Source organism: Drosophila albomicans, chromosome 3 (assembly GCF_009650485.2).
Source record: "Drosophila albomicans strain 15112-1751.03 chromosome 3, ASM965048v2, whole genome shotgun sequence".
In the NCBI taxonomy this organism is placed as follows: domain Eukaryota; kingdom Metazoa; phylum Arthropoda; class Insecta; order Diptera; family Drosophilidae; genus Drosophila; species Drosophila albomicans.
The window spans coordinates 51,032,616-51,044,309 of NC_047629.2; the positions used below are offsets into that span (position 1 = coordinate 51,032,616).

Consider the following 11,694-nt stretch of genomic DNA (forward strand, 5'->3'; position numbering starts at 1 on the left):
GAATATTAATGTAAACTTAAAATAAACTATGGATGTCGCCAAGTAGCCTCTATAGGCCTACGTCTATAAATTGGCTCTCTGACGTCTTTGAGTCTCATCAGTTTTTATTACATATATACATATGTATATTTTTCAAGAACAAAAATATATGTAAAAAAAACACTTTTGATTTTTAGTTATGTTAATGTATTATAAGAGAAACTGGTTTACTACATATTTGGACTAAACATTTGTAGTTCTTCTGTTTCGCTTAACTGCTTAGTGGTGAGAACCATTTAAATGATAATGTGGATGTCTTTTGAGTTTTTGGTTTACATTTCTTTATTCAGTCTGCGTTCCTCTCACATATCTTTACTGCCTGTTAGTCTTAGTTATGTATAAACATATTAAAAAAAAAAATAAAACAACAAAAATCTGGGCTTGATAAACCATCAACAAGAACAGCTAGGAGTCTTGATAGCAAGGATCTCTACTAATTACGATAACGAGTTTGAAAGTTTATTGTGCGTAAATATCATTTAAATATAATATACCAAATTTATACACCAGAATAATATCGAAATATACCTATGTATATTAAATCAATATATTATTCAAAATAAATTAAAAATGTCGTGGTTAATCGATTAACCTAACAAACATATCAATATTTTCAGTATTATTCTTAAAGTATTCTATAATAATATACAAAGGAAATACTGAAATAAACAGAAGGCTTTTAAATATAGAGTACAATCTTTATCAAATTTTTAGGAATCATGAAACATTTTGTGATTATTGAATAAACGTAGCATTACAATTTTGCCTGCTCTTTGTTTTTTTTTAATTTTCTTATATGTATTAATACAATATCGATTTGCATGTCGATTTTAAATTGCCGTCATTCTCAGCTAAAAGGACTAAATCCTTTTTTGAGCCATCCATTGCTACGAAATACAGAAATGAACAGCTTAAGTATTCATACGAGTATACAAATCGCTTGTCACATATGGAATCCGGAACTATATCAATATTAATAGTTATAAAATTAAAGTTAATAATTATTAAAACACAATTATATTTGTTCAACAATCAATTTTATTCTTAATATATAGATGCTATTTAAGCCAAGCGTCTGGAACATCTTGGCCCTCTTTCTGGAATCCATTTTTATCCGCAATATAAGTGGTCGTATGAGTTTTACCCTCAGAGTCCACCCATGAAAAACTTGCATTAACGGCAGGATTAGATTCATCTCCAACTACGGAAGGAGGAGATTCATCTCCAACTTCACCTTCAGATTTCTTTTCGGTTCCATCAACTGTTTCGTAACTATAATATACACGGATTAGCATATATATTTCAACTTTAATATAAAGTAGCTTACGAAAAAATGATGCCATCGATTGGTTTATTATCGTATCGTATTATCGTATCGTCCAGAGGAAGAGACATAACTTGTGGCGCGTTTGAAAGTTCAAAGGTAACTATACATTTTTGGGTTGATCCACCGAGTATTTATACCAAAAGTATATGGTTAATTAACATGATGGAAAAAGGGAAAACTAGTTTCGAGCAAAATAAATGATGAAAAACAAAATCACAACTCGAACGTAAATAAAACGAATAGTAATACGGTTTAAATAAAATTAATTCATACCAAAATACATTTGTAAGAAGGTTTGCTCGATGACTTTTAGAATACATTTTTTAATATAATGCATAATTTATTTTAATTTTCTGCAAAAGTACTTGGTGACTATTAATTTGAAATTTTACCATAGATCACAACATTTGCTAATCTTTTAGAAATCATAAATAATTTTATTATTGACTAGCTCAAAAATTTTGCTTGCTCTTCGATTTATTCAATTTTCTTATATGTATTAATACAATATCGATTTCTATGTGAATTTTAAATTGCCGCCATTCTCAGCTAAAAGGACTAATATCCTTTTTTTCAGTCATCTTCTGCTGCGGAATACGGAAATGAACAGCTTAAGTATTCTTATACAAATCGCTTGTCACATATGGAATCCGAAACTATATCAATATTAATAGTTTCAAAATTCAAGTTAAAAATTATTAAAACACAATTATATTTGTTCAACAATCCATTTATTCTTAATTTAAAGTTGCTATTTAAACAGCGGGGGCAACGGGAATATCGTCACTAATTGGCTGGTATCCATTTTCATCGGCAATGTAGGTAACCACATGAGTTTGACCCTCAGGGTCCACATATGAGAACCTTCCCTTAACGGAAATAGATGGCTCCTCTCCAACTTGCTTAAGTTCACCTTCAGCCTCGATGTTGGTACCATCACTTGTTTCTAGACTATAACATACAATGATTAGTACACATATGTATGTTAATGTTTATATAAAGTAACTTACGTATGTTTAAAGCTTTCGGGGCCAACATCGGATTCCGAGCGAAGGACTTGCACTTCCGATGTAGGTGGAGCAGCCAAAGCCACGGCGAAAAGAGCAACGAAGACAATGAGGAACTTCATATTTTTGATAACGTGTAGCGCGTTTGAGACTTCAAAGGTAACTATACATTTTTGGGTTGATCCACCGAGTATTTATACAAAAACTGTATGGTTAGTAATATGATCGAATAAGGGAAAACTAGTTTCGAGCAAAATAAATTATGAAAAACATAATCACAGCTCGGACGTAAATAAAACGAATAGTAATACGGCTTAAATAAAATTAATTCATACCAAAATACATTTGTAAGAAGGTTTGCTCGATGACTTTTAGAATACATTTTTTTAATATAATGCATAATTTATTTTAATTTTCTGCAAAAGTACTTGGTGACTATTACTTTAAAAATTTAGCATAGAGCACAATTTTTGCTAAACTTTTAGGAATCATAAAGAATTTTATTATTGTTGTATAAAACTAGCTTTAAAATTTCGCTTGCTGTTCGAGTTATATTTAATTTTCTGTGGCGGATGTGGACGTCACAAATATCTAAAAAATTATATGTCTATCTAAGTTCATATTGACAGACAGACATACATATCGCTATAAAAATGGCAGCCATTAAGAAAAGAAATTCATGTTTTTGCAGAAAATAACACATTAAAGTCTCAGAATTTATTTGACAAAACTAGCACCAACAAATGTTGTGCTAATTTCACTCATGGATGGTACAGCAGAGTTTGCTTATAATTTTAATAATTGAATTCAAATAAATTCCATGTTTTCATCTTGATCTGTATAGCTCTACATAGTTGGTTGAAGCCATAGACTAATGGCTAATGGTGACTAGTGATGATAGCAAGAGCGCAGTGAAGATGTCACTTTGAAGAATCCCGGTACTTCAGTCGATCGATGTCATTAATTACACTCTGATAAAGGATCCTATTGCTTAAAGTTATAAATAAAAGGCATTGATATCTAATAATCGAAATTCATTTTTAATACGAGTAACAATAATAATGCACGACACTAACTTCACTGACTGACTGACTGACTGACTGACTGACTGATGCACAGCACTTTACTTACAACCCCTAAAAATGGTCAATTATGTATTCACTCTACTTGGGTATATGCGCACCCTCGGGCTGGAATCCATTCTCGTCGGCCACAAAGTTAATGGTGTAGGTTTGTCCATCGGGTGCCACCCAGCTGACAGATCCGCGGACAGAAAGCGATTCGTTCTCGGTGCCAGCGTTGTTGAGGACCGCCTCCTCAGTGCGTGTGGTGCCATCGCTTAGCTTATAGCTGAACTTGTAGCCACCAATACCAATGTTATCCGACTCGTATTCCACAACTTCCACATCATTCTGAGGCCGTGCGCTGCAGGAAACGGCAGCCAGAGCAATCAAACCAGCGACTAGTATCTGTTTTGTTTGTGATGGCACAGATTAAGATTTGGTGATTACTTGTATATTCCTTTGCCATCTAACTATTTACCAATTTCATCCTGTCAAGTGTTCTGTGGAGCGTTCAACTGCGTTTAGATAGACTCACGAAGATGCAATGTGGCAAATGAAGCGTCTTCGTTCAATTTATACCGCGTTCACGGATTTTGCAAACGTCATAAATTTTGCACAATTGTGGAAGAAGACTAACGTGGCTCTGGCGGTCGTCCGGTAATGTATTTAATTTACCACCAGTGCAACAACAACAGCAACAATAACAACTAACAACAGCCTCAAAGTCGCTGCGACAAGTAACATTTAACGCGAATTTGTGCAGCGACATCGCAGATCCAATGCAGATTTTGGCATAACAACTATATAATGCTGTTGGTAAAATATTTGCAAATAAATAAAACACTTAAATTTTGTCAAATATAATAAAATTCTTAGTTTTGATGATTTTCTATATAATGGTATAATTTTTTGTATATCTTTGTATATTTCAATATATAATATAAAAAATAAATATAAATTATTCGAATTAAAACGATTCTCAAAATCTTTAAGTTTTTCTTTTCAAACATATATTTTCTAATACTTTTTCTATCTCAATAAAATAAAATAAAATGAAATATATAATTTCAATTTAGTTGCAATATTATAAAGCCTTCAATTGTTTCTTTATTTATTCACATCTAGAATACCAAGTGTATACGAAATTCTATATACATTCTACTTGTCCCCGAATATCTGTTTAATGCATGCGTAAATAGTTAGTTTGACTTTTGTACAATATGTAAACACTTTACTAGTTGATGGTTTATGGCATAAGTTTTGCGACGTCCAATGAGTTTTAATATTTATTTTAGACATATCAACTTATAGTACTATGCATATATGCAAGTTAAGACCCTCATTAAAGAACCACAAAAGCGCTGACAACCGCAAGAGGGCCGCAAGTTCATTTCAAGTCCGAAATTCTTCCATACTCCGTACAATAGCTGCAAGTCGACGCTATGTCGACGTTGGCTATTGGCAATCGGAGAAACCAGCGAATCTGACTTTTGACATATGCAACGGCCTTTGCAACGTTCGATTGATGTTTGTAGTTTGTAGTTTGTAGTCGGTAGACTGTAAACTGTAGTTTCTAATAACACAGCAGCAGCAACAGCAGCATAGCAACCGAAACTCTCACATACAAATATACATATGTAAGTTCATAGTCAGCGTCAGCATTTAGTATTTTTGTCTATTTTGTTTATTCCACCTTCGATGACCGCTACGAGTCGAAGAAGCTGCAAATTGTCGAGCCAGTCGATCAGGTTAAGGCTTAAACCACTGCTAAAGAATATATATGTTTGCATTTGACATAATGTCAAATGTGTAAATGTGGTTATATTAGTATGATTTCACGTTGATATTAATAGGCATCAATATCGATTTGCGTTTAGATTATAAACTATAGCCATCCTCAACTAATATCCTTTTTTTCAGCCATCTTCTGCTACGGAATACGGAAATAAACAGCTTAAGTATTAATTTACTTAATGCTTGTCACATATGCAATATTAATAGTTATTAAATTCTAGCTCAAAGTTATTAAAACACAATTATATTTGTTCAACAATCCATTTATTCTTAATTTAAAGTTTCTATTTAAACAACGGGGGCAACGGGAATATCTGCGCCCTGTGGCTGGTATCCATTTTCATCGGCAATATAGTTGATCACATGAGTTTGACCGTCAGGGTCCACATATGAGAAGCTTCCCTTAACGGAAATACCAGCCTCCTCTCCAACTTGCTTAAGTTGACCTGCAGCCTCGGTTTTGGTTCCATCACTTGTTTCCAAACTATAATATACACGAATTAGCATATATATTTCAACTTTAATATAAATTAACTTACGCGAAGTTGAAGCTTTCGGGTCCAACATCGGATTCCGAGCGAACGATTTGCGTATCACCCGAAGGGGCAGCCAAAGCCACGGCGAAAAGAGCAACGAAGACAATGAGGAACTTCATATTTTTGATAACGTGTAGCGCGTTTGAGACTTCAAAGGTAACTATACATTTTTGGGTTGATCCACCGAGTATTTATACCAAAAGTTTATGGTTAATTAACATGATCGAAAAAGGGAAAACTAGTTTAGAGCAAAATAAGTGATGAAAAAAAATCACAGCTCGAACGTAAGTAAAACGAATAGTAATACTGCTTAAATAAAATTAACTCATACCGAAATATATTTATAAGAAATTTCGCTCGTCGACTTTTAAGAACACATTTGTTGAATATAATATATGCTATAATTTTTTCTTCTACAAAAGTACTTGATGACCGGTGAAACTTTTTTATGTGCAGAATATATATGTGCAAATATAAAACAAATCTTTTGATAGAAATAAAGGCATGCGAGACTTCAGTAATACAAATAAATTAAATATGTTGTAAGCATTCAGTAAACAATTTATATTATAGAAATATACTATACAACAATTTGTGCTAGACATATGCAATACATTAAGAATAAATGATTGCCATGATTATAACACATTCTACCCAATTAGTAATTAGATATTATTATTTAACATCCTTGTATATATTATTGGTTTAATTGCCTTTTAATGTGGTACATACATATATCTATTAATTTGCATATATTTCGTGTGTTCAGATGTCCTTTTAAGCATATATAGTATATACCATATTTACTTTGTCTTTTTCACTGTCCCTTTTAATTTAAGCCTAAAGCAATGCAGAAAGACGGAGAGAGAGAGAGCGAGATAATCGCAGAAGAGTCTTCAAATTTATTATGAGACTCGCATGTTCAAGGTCAGCGCCACTGTCTGGCCAACTGGCTTGGTGCCCGGTTGTCGTCACAGCTGCCGCTTCAGCTGTTGGTGCTGTTGCTGCTGCCTCAGCTTTAGCTTCTTCTTTTTCAGCCTCAGCCTCTACTTCAGCCTCCGCCTCTTCGTCTGCCTCAGCTTTAGCCTCTCCACCAAACACTACCGCTGACGTCTATACGCACACTTCACCTTTGCCATCCCAGACATATCGCCGCAATACCGGTTATTTGGATGGTCACCGACATCTTTTTCGATTTTACATCTTATTATGGCACGACTTAAGCACCATAGTCTTTGACGGGCCAGTAAAATTAGCACTTGAATGATAATGGCAATGTTTTAATATCAAGTTTTTTTCCACACTCATACCACTTCATACCTAATTTAATCCAAGAACACTCGATTTGTATTAAATTACATATGTATATGATCATGGTGAATCGTACAGCTTCAATGTGTTGAATGAGGCAAATGTAATACAACTCATATCAGCGCCATTTGTTCAGATTTATTGCGATAATTCAAAATACACATTTAATACCAGAATAATTAAGATAACACTAAAACTGGTTATTCGTATGTCATAATGATTGCACCTTTAGATAACTTAAATTTTCATTGCATACTTTTAGGCTGCATTCATTTAAAACAGTTGCTTACTGTTGCTCGCTGTGGTTAACGAAATCTGGAACACAAAAGATGGTTTTTGGTAACTTTTGAACTATAAATAACCAGCATTCATTTGCGAGCAGATATTTTTCTTTTTTCATTTTATTAATTTCGGAAGATATGTAGAAATTTCAACATTGTATTGTAACAGTAGACCTGTTACTATCTTAGACACTTTTCTTACATTCTTAATTCTCAGATGCATGTTACAAGAAAAAAAAAACAGAAGAAACGAAAAAAATATGTATATGTTGGGTTGCGAGAAAATCAAATTAATCTTAGCGTCACGTCCCCTTCCACATTCATAAATCGATCATCGTATTAAAAGCGCGAAATTTTGGCGCAAGAAAATACGAGCGAGTATCAACTAACATATAAATTTACTACATTGATTTCACACTGTTTAAAAAAGATATAAAATATTGCATAAGTGCTTTTTTTGACTGTATTTAATGTTGAGTAACATTATTAAATCATTTTGAAATGATATAACATAAAATCTTAACCTATACTTAGCATACGTTCATTCCTATCAGGTTGAGGCGTTAAGCAAAATTCGAGGATTTCCAGTAAATGTCTTTAAATATGTTATAGTACAATCGATTAAACTGAGGATCAACCTGCCAACGAAGAAAGGGATTTTGGTGAGAGTTTACGATTTTTAAGGCCCGGACGACGCGAGGGTCGAGCATTGCGATCAAAGTTATTTGCATTTTGCACGTCCTCATTGGCAGATCTGTCATGAAGCAACTCTCCCACCTCATCACGATGTGTGCCATTGGGCAAAGTATAACTGAAATCGAATTGATTGATTAATTGCTCGGTATAACTATTGATTCAAATGGTCTTACCCAAACTCGTAGCCTCCGCGCGTTGGTATGTAGCTGAATTGCTCAATCACTACATCTCCCAGTTGTATGTCCAGTACGGTGCCAGGTGCATATGATGCCGAAACACAATTCTTTGCCTCCCACTGAGCACATATTAGTAACAACATTAGAAACTTCACACATTTTAGTTTAGTTTTCCAGCCTCCCACAAATGGCTTGCAGTTGTCCATGATTGTCAATAGACCCAACCGTCGACGAACACAGCTAGCGAAAGATTGAAGACTCGAAGTCTGCCGAAATAGCGACCCAGAGACACAGAGATTGGAGCAAAACAAGCCCCGTGGGCCACGCATTACGAATATGAATGTTACTTTGTGGCTAAAACAAAAAACAAAAAAAAAACTGCTGAGTAACCCCGAGGTGCAGGTAACACGATTGCTTCACCTGCTGTCGTTGTATTCGTTTTGGATTTGCATAAGGAAAGCAGATAAAGAAAACACACAACTTTACAGATGGCGTTTTACATGCTAACCCCCGCCAAAGCTGAAACTCATTAAAACGATCGTAAAAGGAACGCAACTATTTAAATGCCCTATGCATAATCATTGCTGAAGATCGATAGAGATAATTGGAGACGACATAAAAATGTTTGATGAGCTTATTTAAAAAATCCTAAAATATCAATGAAAGTAATACTAAATGTAAATTTATGTACATATATGTACATTAATGTTGACAAAAGTTAAGCATCTACGGCAATACCCTAAAAATACTCTATCATACATTTCGATTTTTATTGGGCTCAAAACAAGCCCATAAATCAAACTGATCTTCAAGTTAGGTCTTATGATTGCAGCTTTAAGCTTATGGAGCTTGGGCTTTAAGTTTAGCTGTGATTTTTACCGCAAGAGCTGTGCTTAAAGCTCAGATTCATTCAGTTTGCAAGCTTTATCCAAAAAACAGCTTTTTCAACACTTAAAACAATTTTTTGAAAAGAACAAACATTGCATTTTTTACTTTTCGTTAAATTATATTGAACACTTTTTACTTTTGATTAAACTTTTATTTTTTAATCTCGTTGATTTTCATTTATGTTTAAATTACTTTGATTTTTTTTAATCACAATGATTTTAAGTTAATCCTTGGTTGAATGCACCTTATGCGCTGTCACATAAGGCTGGAAACCTTTTTTATTCGCCTTATAAAAGACCTGATATTCATAGCCATCATCGGATATATAACTGTAACCACCTCGAATCTCAATTGGCTTCGTTGTTTGTGGCTCCTCGGTCGTATTTCCATCAGTTGTCACTGTGACATTGTAGCTGACATCTTCTGATCTCTTATAACCATTATCCATCTCAAAACTGAACATAAGAACAATGCTCTTCATTTAGAATTCATTTCTTTCAATTATTTCACTTTACTTACTCAAAGTGACGAGAATGTTTTTGCTCCTCCGGTAAAGGTGATGCCAATATTAGAGGCAGTAAGAATACTGAGACCAGCAGGAGAATTTGTGGCAACTGTACAAGAAGAACGAGAAATCAATTAACTAAGAATGAAGTGAACAAAATTAACCAACAACAATTACTAACAATTTTCATTGCTCCGGAGTTTAATGGATTTCTTGGCGTTAAAAGAACTTTATTCTTATGTGTGAAGAAGCTCTGTTCGGCTTCGTTTCTGAATCTCTACTGAAACACCTCCGGCTGAGATGGGCTCAGACAATAACTGAGATGAGCAAAGCAGCCGAAATAAGTCAAAAAGATAATGAAAACAAATACATAACTGAATATCCACTGAGCCAGATTGCGTCATAGTTTATGGCACAACTTTTAGTTCTAAGCATCGAAAGCAGACAGAAACAAGAACAAGAACAATAACAAGAACAACTAGAACAAAAACAAAAGCAACACGAACGAGAACATGAGAAGAAAGCTAACTACAAAAATGTTGAAGCGAGTTCTTATTAACTTTAATCAACATTGTCTGAAGCGTCTACAAATGCGAAATGCGAAATATTTTAACTTTTCGTTTAATTCCCCAAGGTCTAAACAATAAACATTTAGCAACAAACAAGTATTCTTTGATTGTTCTAACAAAAAAAAAAATTAAATTGCAAAAGCTTACTTTAGTTTTGCAATTCAGTTTCGACTAAAGGCCATATAACCAAAATACAATCGGTTGAATTCAGAAATTATTCATACATAATATAGACAACATGTTGCTGCTTGGAAACAAATTAATTTAAGGATGGAATTATAACATAAGAGAAAGTCAGAAAAGGAAAGATAAATTTACGAAATTTAAAAAAAAATAAATGTTTGCATTTCATTCTGAATTATACCTTTTTTTCATAAAAAATTATGCTGAAATTGGCAATTCAGATGCCAAGCATATGCCAGTTCTGATTAAATAGTGAACCATCGAACAGTTGTTGAAATTCCCGCGAATTAAATACAGGCTGTCAATGCAAATAATTTATCAAACGCGATTGACTTAAAATGTTGATTTAAGCGTGCTGAAGAACTTAATCGGATGCAACCCTCGTTCGCTACCTTTTCAGCCCGCTGCGTCGTCCAGTTTGTTAATTCAGTAATCGACAAAAATGGCAATTAGATCGTTTCGGTCTGTCAAAATGCACTTTATGAAATTTTTGTGCTGGAAATTTCAACTCATCAAATGCGGGCGCGAAATATGTGCAATGGGTGCGTGGCGAAATGACCATGAAGAGAGATCTATGGATAGAGATATGGATATGGATATTTAGAGAATGAAAATCATGTGGATATGATGAAGAGGGTGTAACCGACAATTGTTGGTTTAGGCAGCCGGTGCAGTGCTTGGTGGTTAGTTGGTAGGTTGGTAAGTTGGTAAAGTTGGTGGCCTGGTTGGCTTGGTGGTTGCTGGCTGCAAAGGCGAGCGAAGAGGCAACAGCTGACGGCTGACATCGAAACAGGTTCAAAAATCCACACAGCGCCTGGGAAGACGTCAGCTGCGCGCCAGCACATTACAAGTAGGACAAGCTGCAAACAACATTGCCATTAGGCATTTCCAGGGATGTCCTTGCCAGCCTGCCTGGCTGCCTGGCTGCCTGCCACCCCGATGCAGCAATATTAGCGTCATCAGCGGCTGGCACAAGTTGCCAGAGAATTGGCAAAAAGTTAATAGACGATTGACTAAAGCCGACAACGTCGCTGTCCTGTTAGGCCAGCGGCTTAACACCCCTTCGAGGACAGGCAAAGTGCATTAGAAATGGACACGAGGGGTTGCTGTTGCAGGTGTTGCCTGTGCCGTGCCTGATCCTTAGCTCTCCTTTGGCTTGCTGAAAATTGCCATTGAATTAGAAATTTTGTTTGCGGCCTGCCCGGATTTGTTGTCTTTACCGATTAGTCTCAGGCAGTGCTGATGTTCCACCACGATTTATCACAATTTTATCTCGTTGGTGCAAGTTATCAATTAAGCTAGATTCTGAATCACTATT

At 34.8% G+C, this 11,694-nt stretch overlaps 5 protein-coding genes across 5 annotated transcripts; all 5 read right to left on the minus strand.

Moving 5' to 3' along the window:
* Window positions 1-2,088: 2,088 nt before the first annotated feature.
* LOC117569764 (larval cuticle protein 65Ag1-like) lies at window positions 2,089-2,532 on the minus strand. The gene is made up of 2 exons (XM_034251057.2): window positions 2,377-2,532; window positions 2,089-2,317 (listed from the first exon to the last, which is right to left on the minus strand). The coding sequence occupies exons 1-2, from the start codon at window positions 2,493-2,495 to the stop codon at window positions 2,122-2,124; spliced, it is 315 nt and encodes a 104-aa protein (XP_034106948.1). The 5' UTR covers window positions 2,496-2,532; the 3' UTR covers window positions 2,089-2,121.
* An 860-nt stretch (window positions 2,533-3,392) lies between these two features.
* Window positions 3,393-4,025, minus strand: LOC117569137 (endocuticle structural protein SgAbd-6-like). Its single transcript, XM_034250165.2, has 2 exons — window positions 3,916-4,025; window positions 3,393-3,842 (listed from the first exon to the last, which is right to left on the minus strand). The coding sequence occupies exons 1-2, from the start codon at window positions 3,922-3,924 to the stop codon at window positions 3,537-3,539; spliced, it is 315 nt and encodes a 104-aa protein (XP_034106056.1). The 5' UTR covers window positions 3,925-4,025; the 3' UTR covers window positions 3,393-3,536.
* Window positions 4,026-5,453: 1,428 nt separating this feature from the next.
* Window positions 5,454-5,932, minus strand: LOC117569729 (larval cuticle protein 65Ag1-like). Its single transcript, XM_034251002.2, has 2 exons — window positions 5,771-5,932; window positions 5,454-5,715 (listed from the first exon to the last, which is right to left on the minus strand). The coding sequence occupies exons 1-2, from the start codon at window positions 5,884-5,886 to the stop codon at window positions 5,520-5,522; spliced, it is 312 nt and encodes a 103-aa protein (XP_034106893.1). The 5' UTR covers window positions 5,887-5,932; the 3' UTR covers window positions 5,454-5,519.
* Window positions 5,933-7,817: 1,885 nt separating this feature from the next.
* LOC117571915 (uncharacterized) lies at window positions 7,818-8,465 on the minus strand. Its single transcript, XM_034254393.2, has 2 exons — window positions 8,229-8,465; window positions 7,818-8,170 (listed from the first exon to the last, which is right to left on the minus strand). The coding sequence occupies exons 1-2, from the start codon at window positions 8,435-8,437 to the stop codon at window positions 7,993-7,995; spliced, it is 387 nt and encodes a 128-aa protein (XP_034110284.1). The 5' UTR covers window positions 8,438-8,465; the 3' UTR covers window positions 7,818-7,992.
* Window positions 8,466-9,278: 813 nt separating this feature from the next.
* On the minus strand, window positions 9,279-9,918 carry LOC117570581 (larval cuticle protein 65Ag1). Its single transcript, XM_034252323.2, has 3 exons — window positions 9,806-9,918; window positions 9,639-9,733; window positions 9,279-9,574 (listed from the first exon to the last, which is right to left on the minus strand). Exons 1-3 carry the CDS (start codon window positions 9,812-9,814, stop codon window positions 9,343-9,345), a joined length of 336 nt encoding a protein of 111 aa, XP_034108214.1. The 5' UTR covers window positions 9,815-9,918; the 3' UTR covers window positions 9,279-9,342.
* Window positions 9,919-11,694: the final 1,776 nt, after the last annotated feature.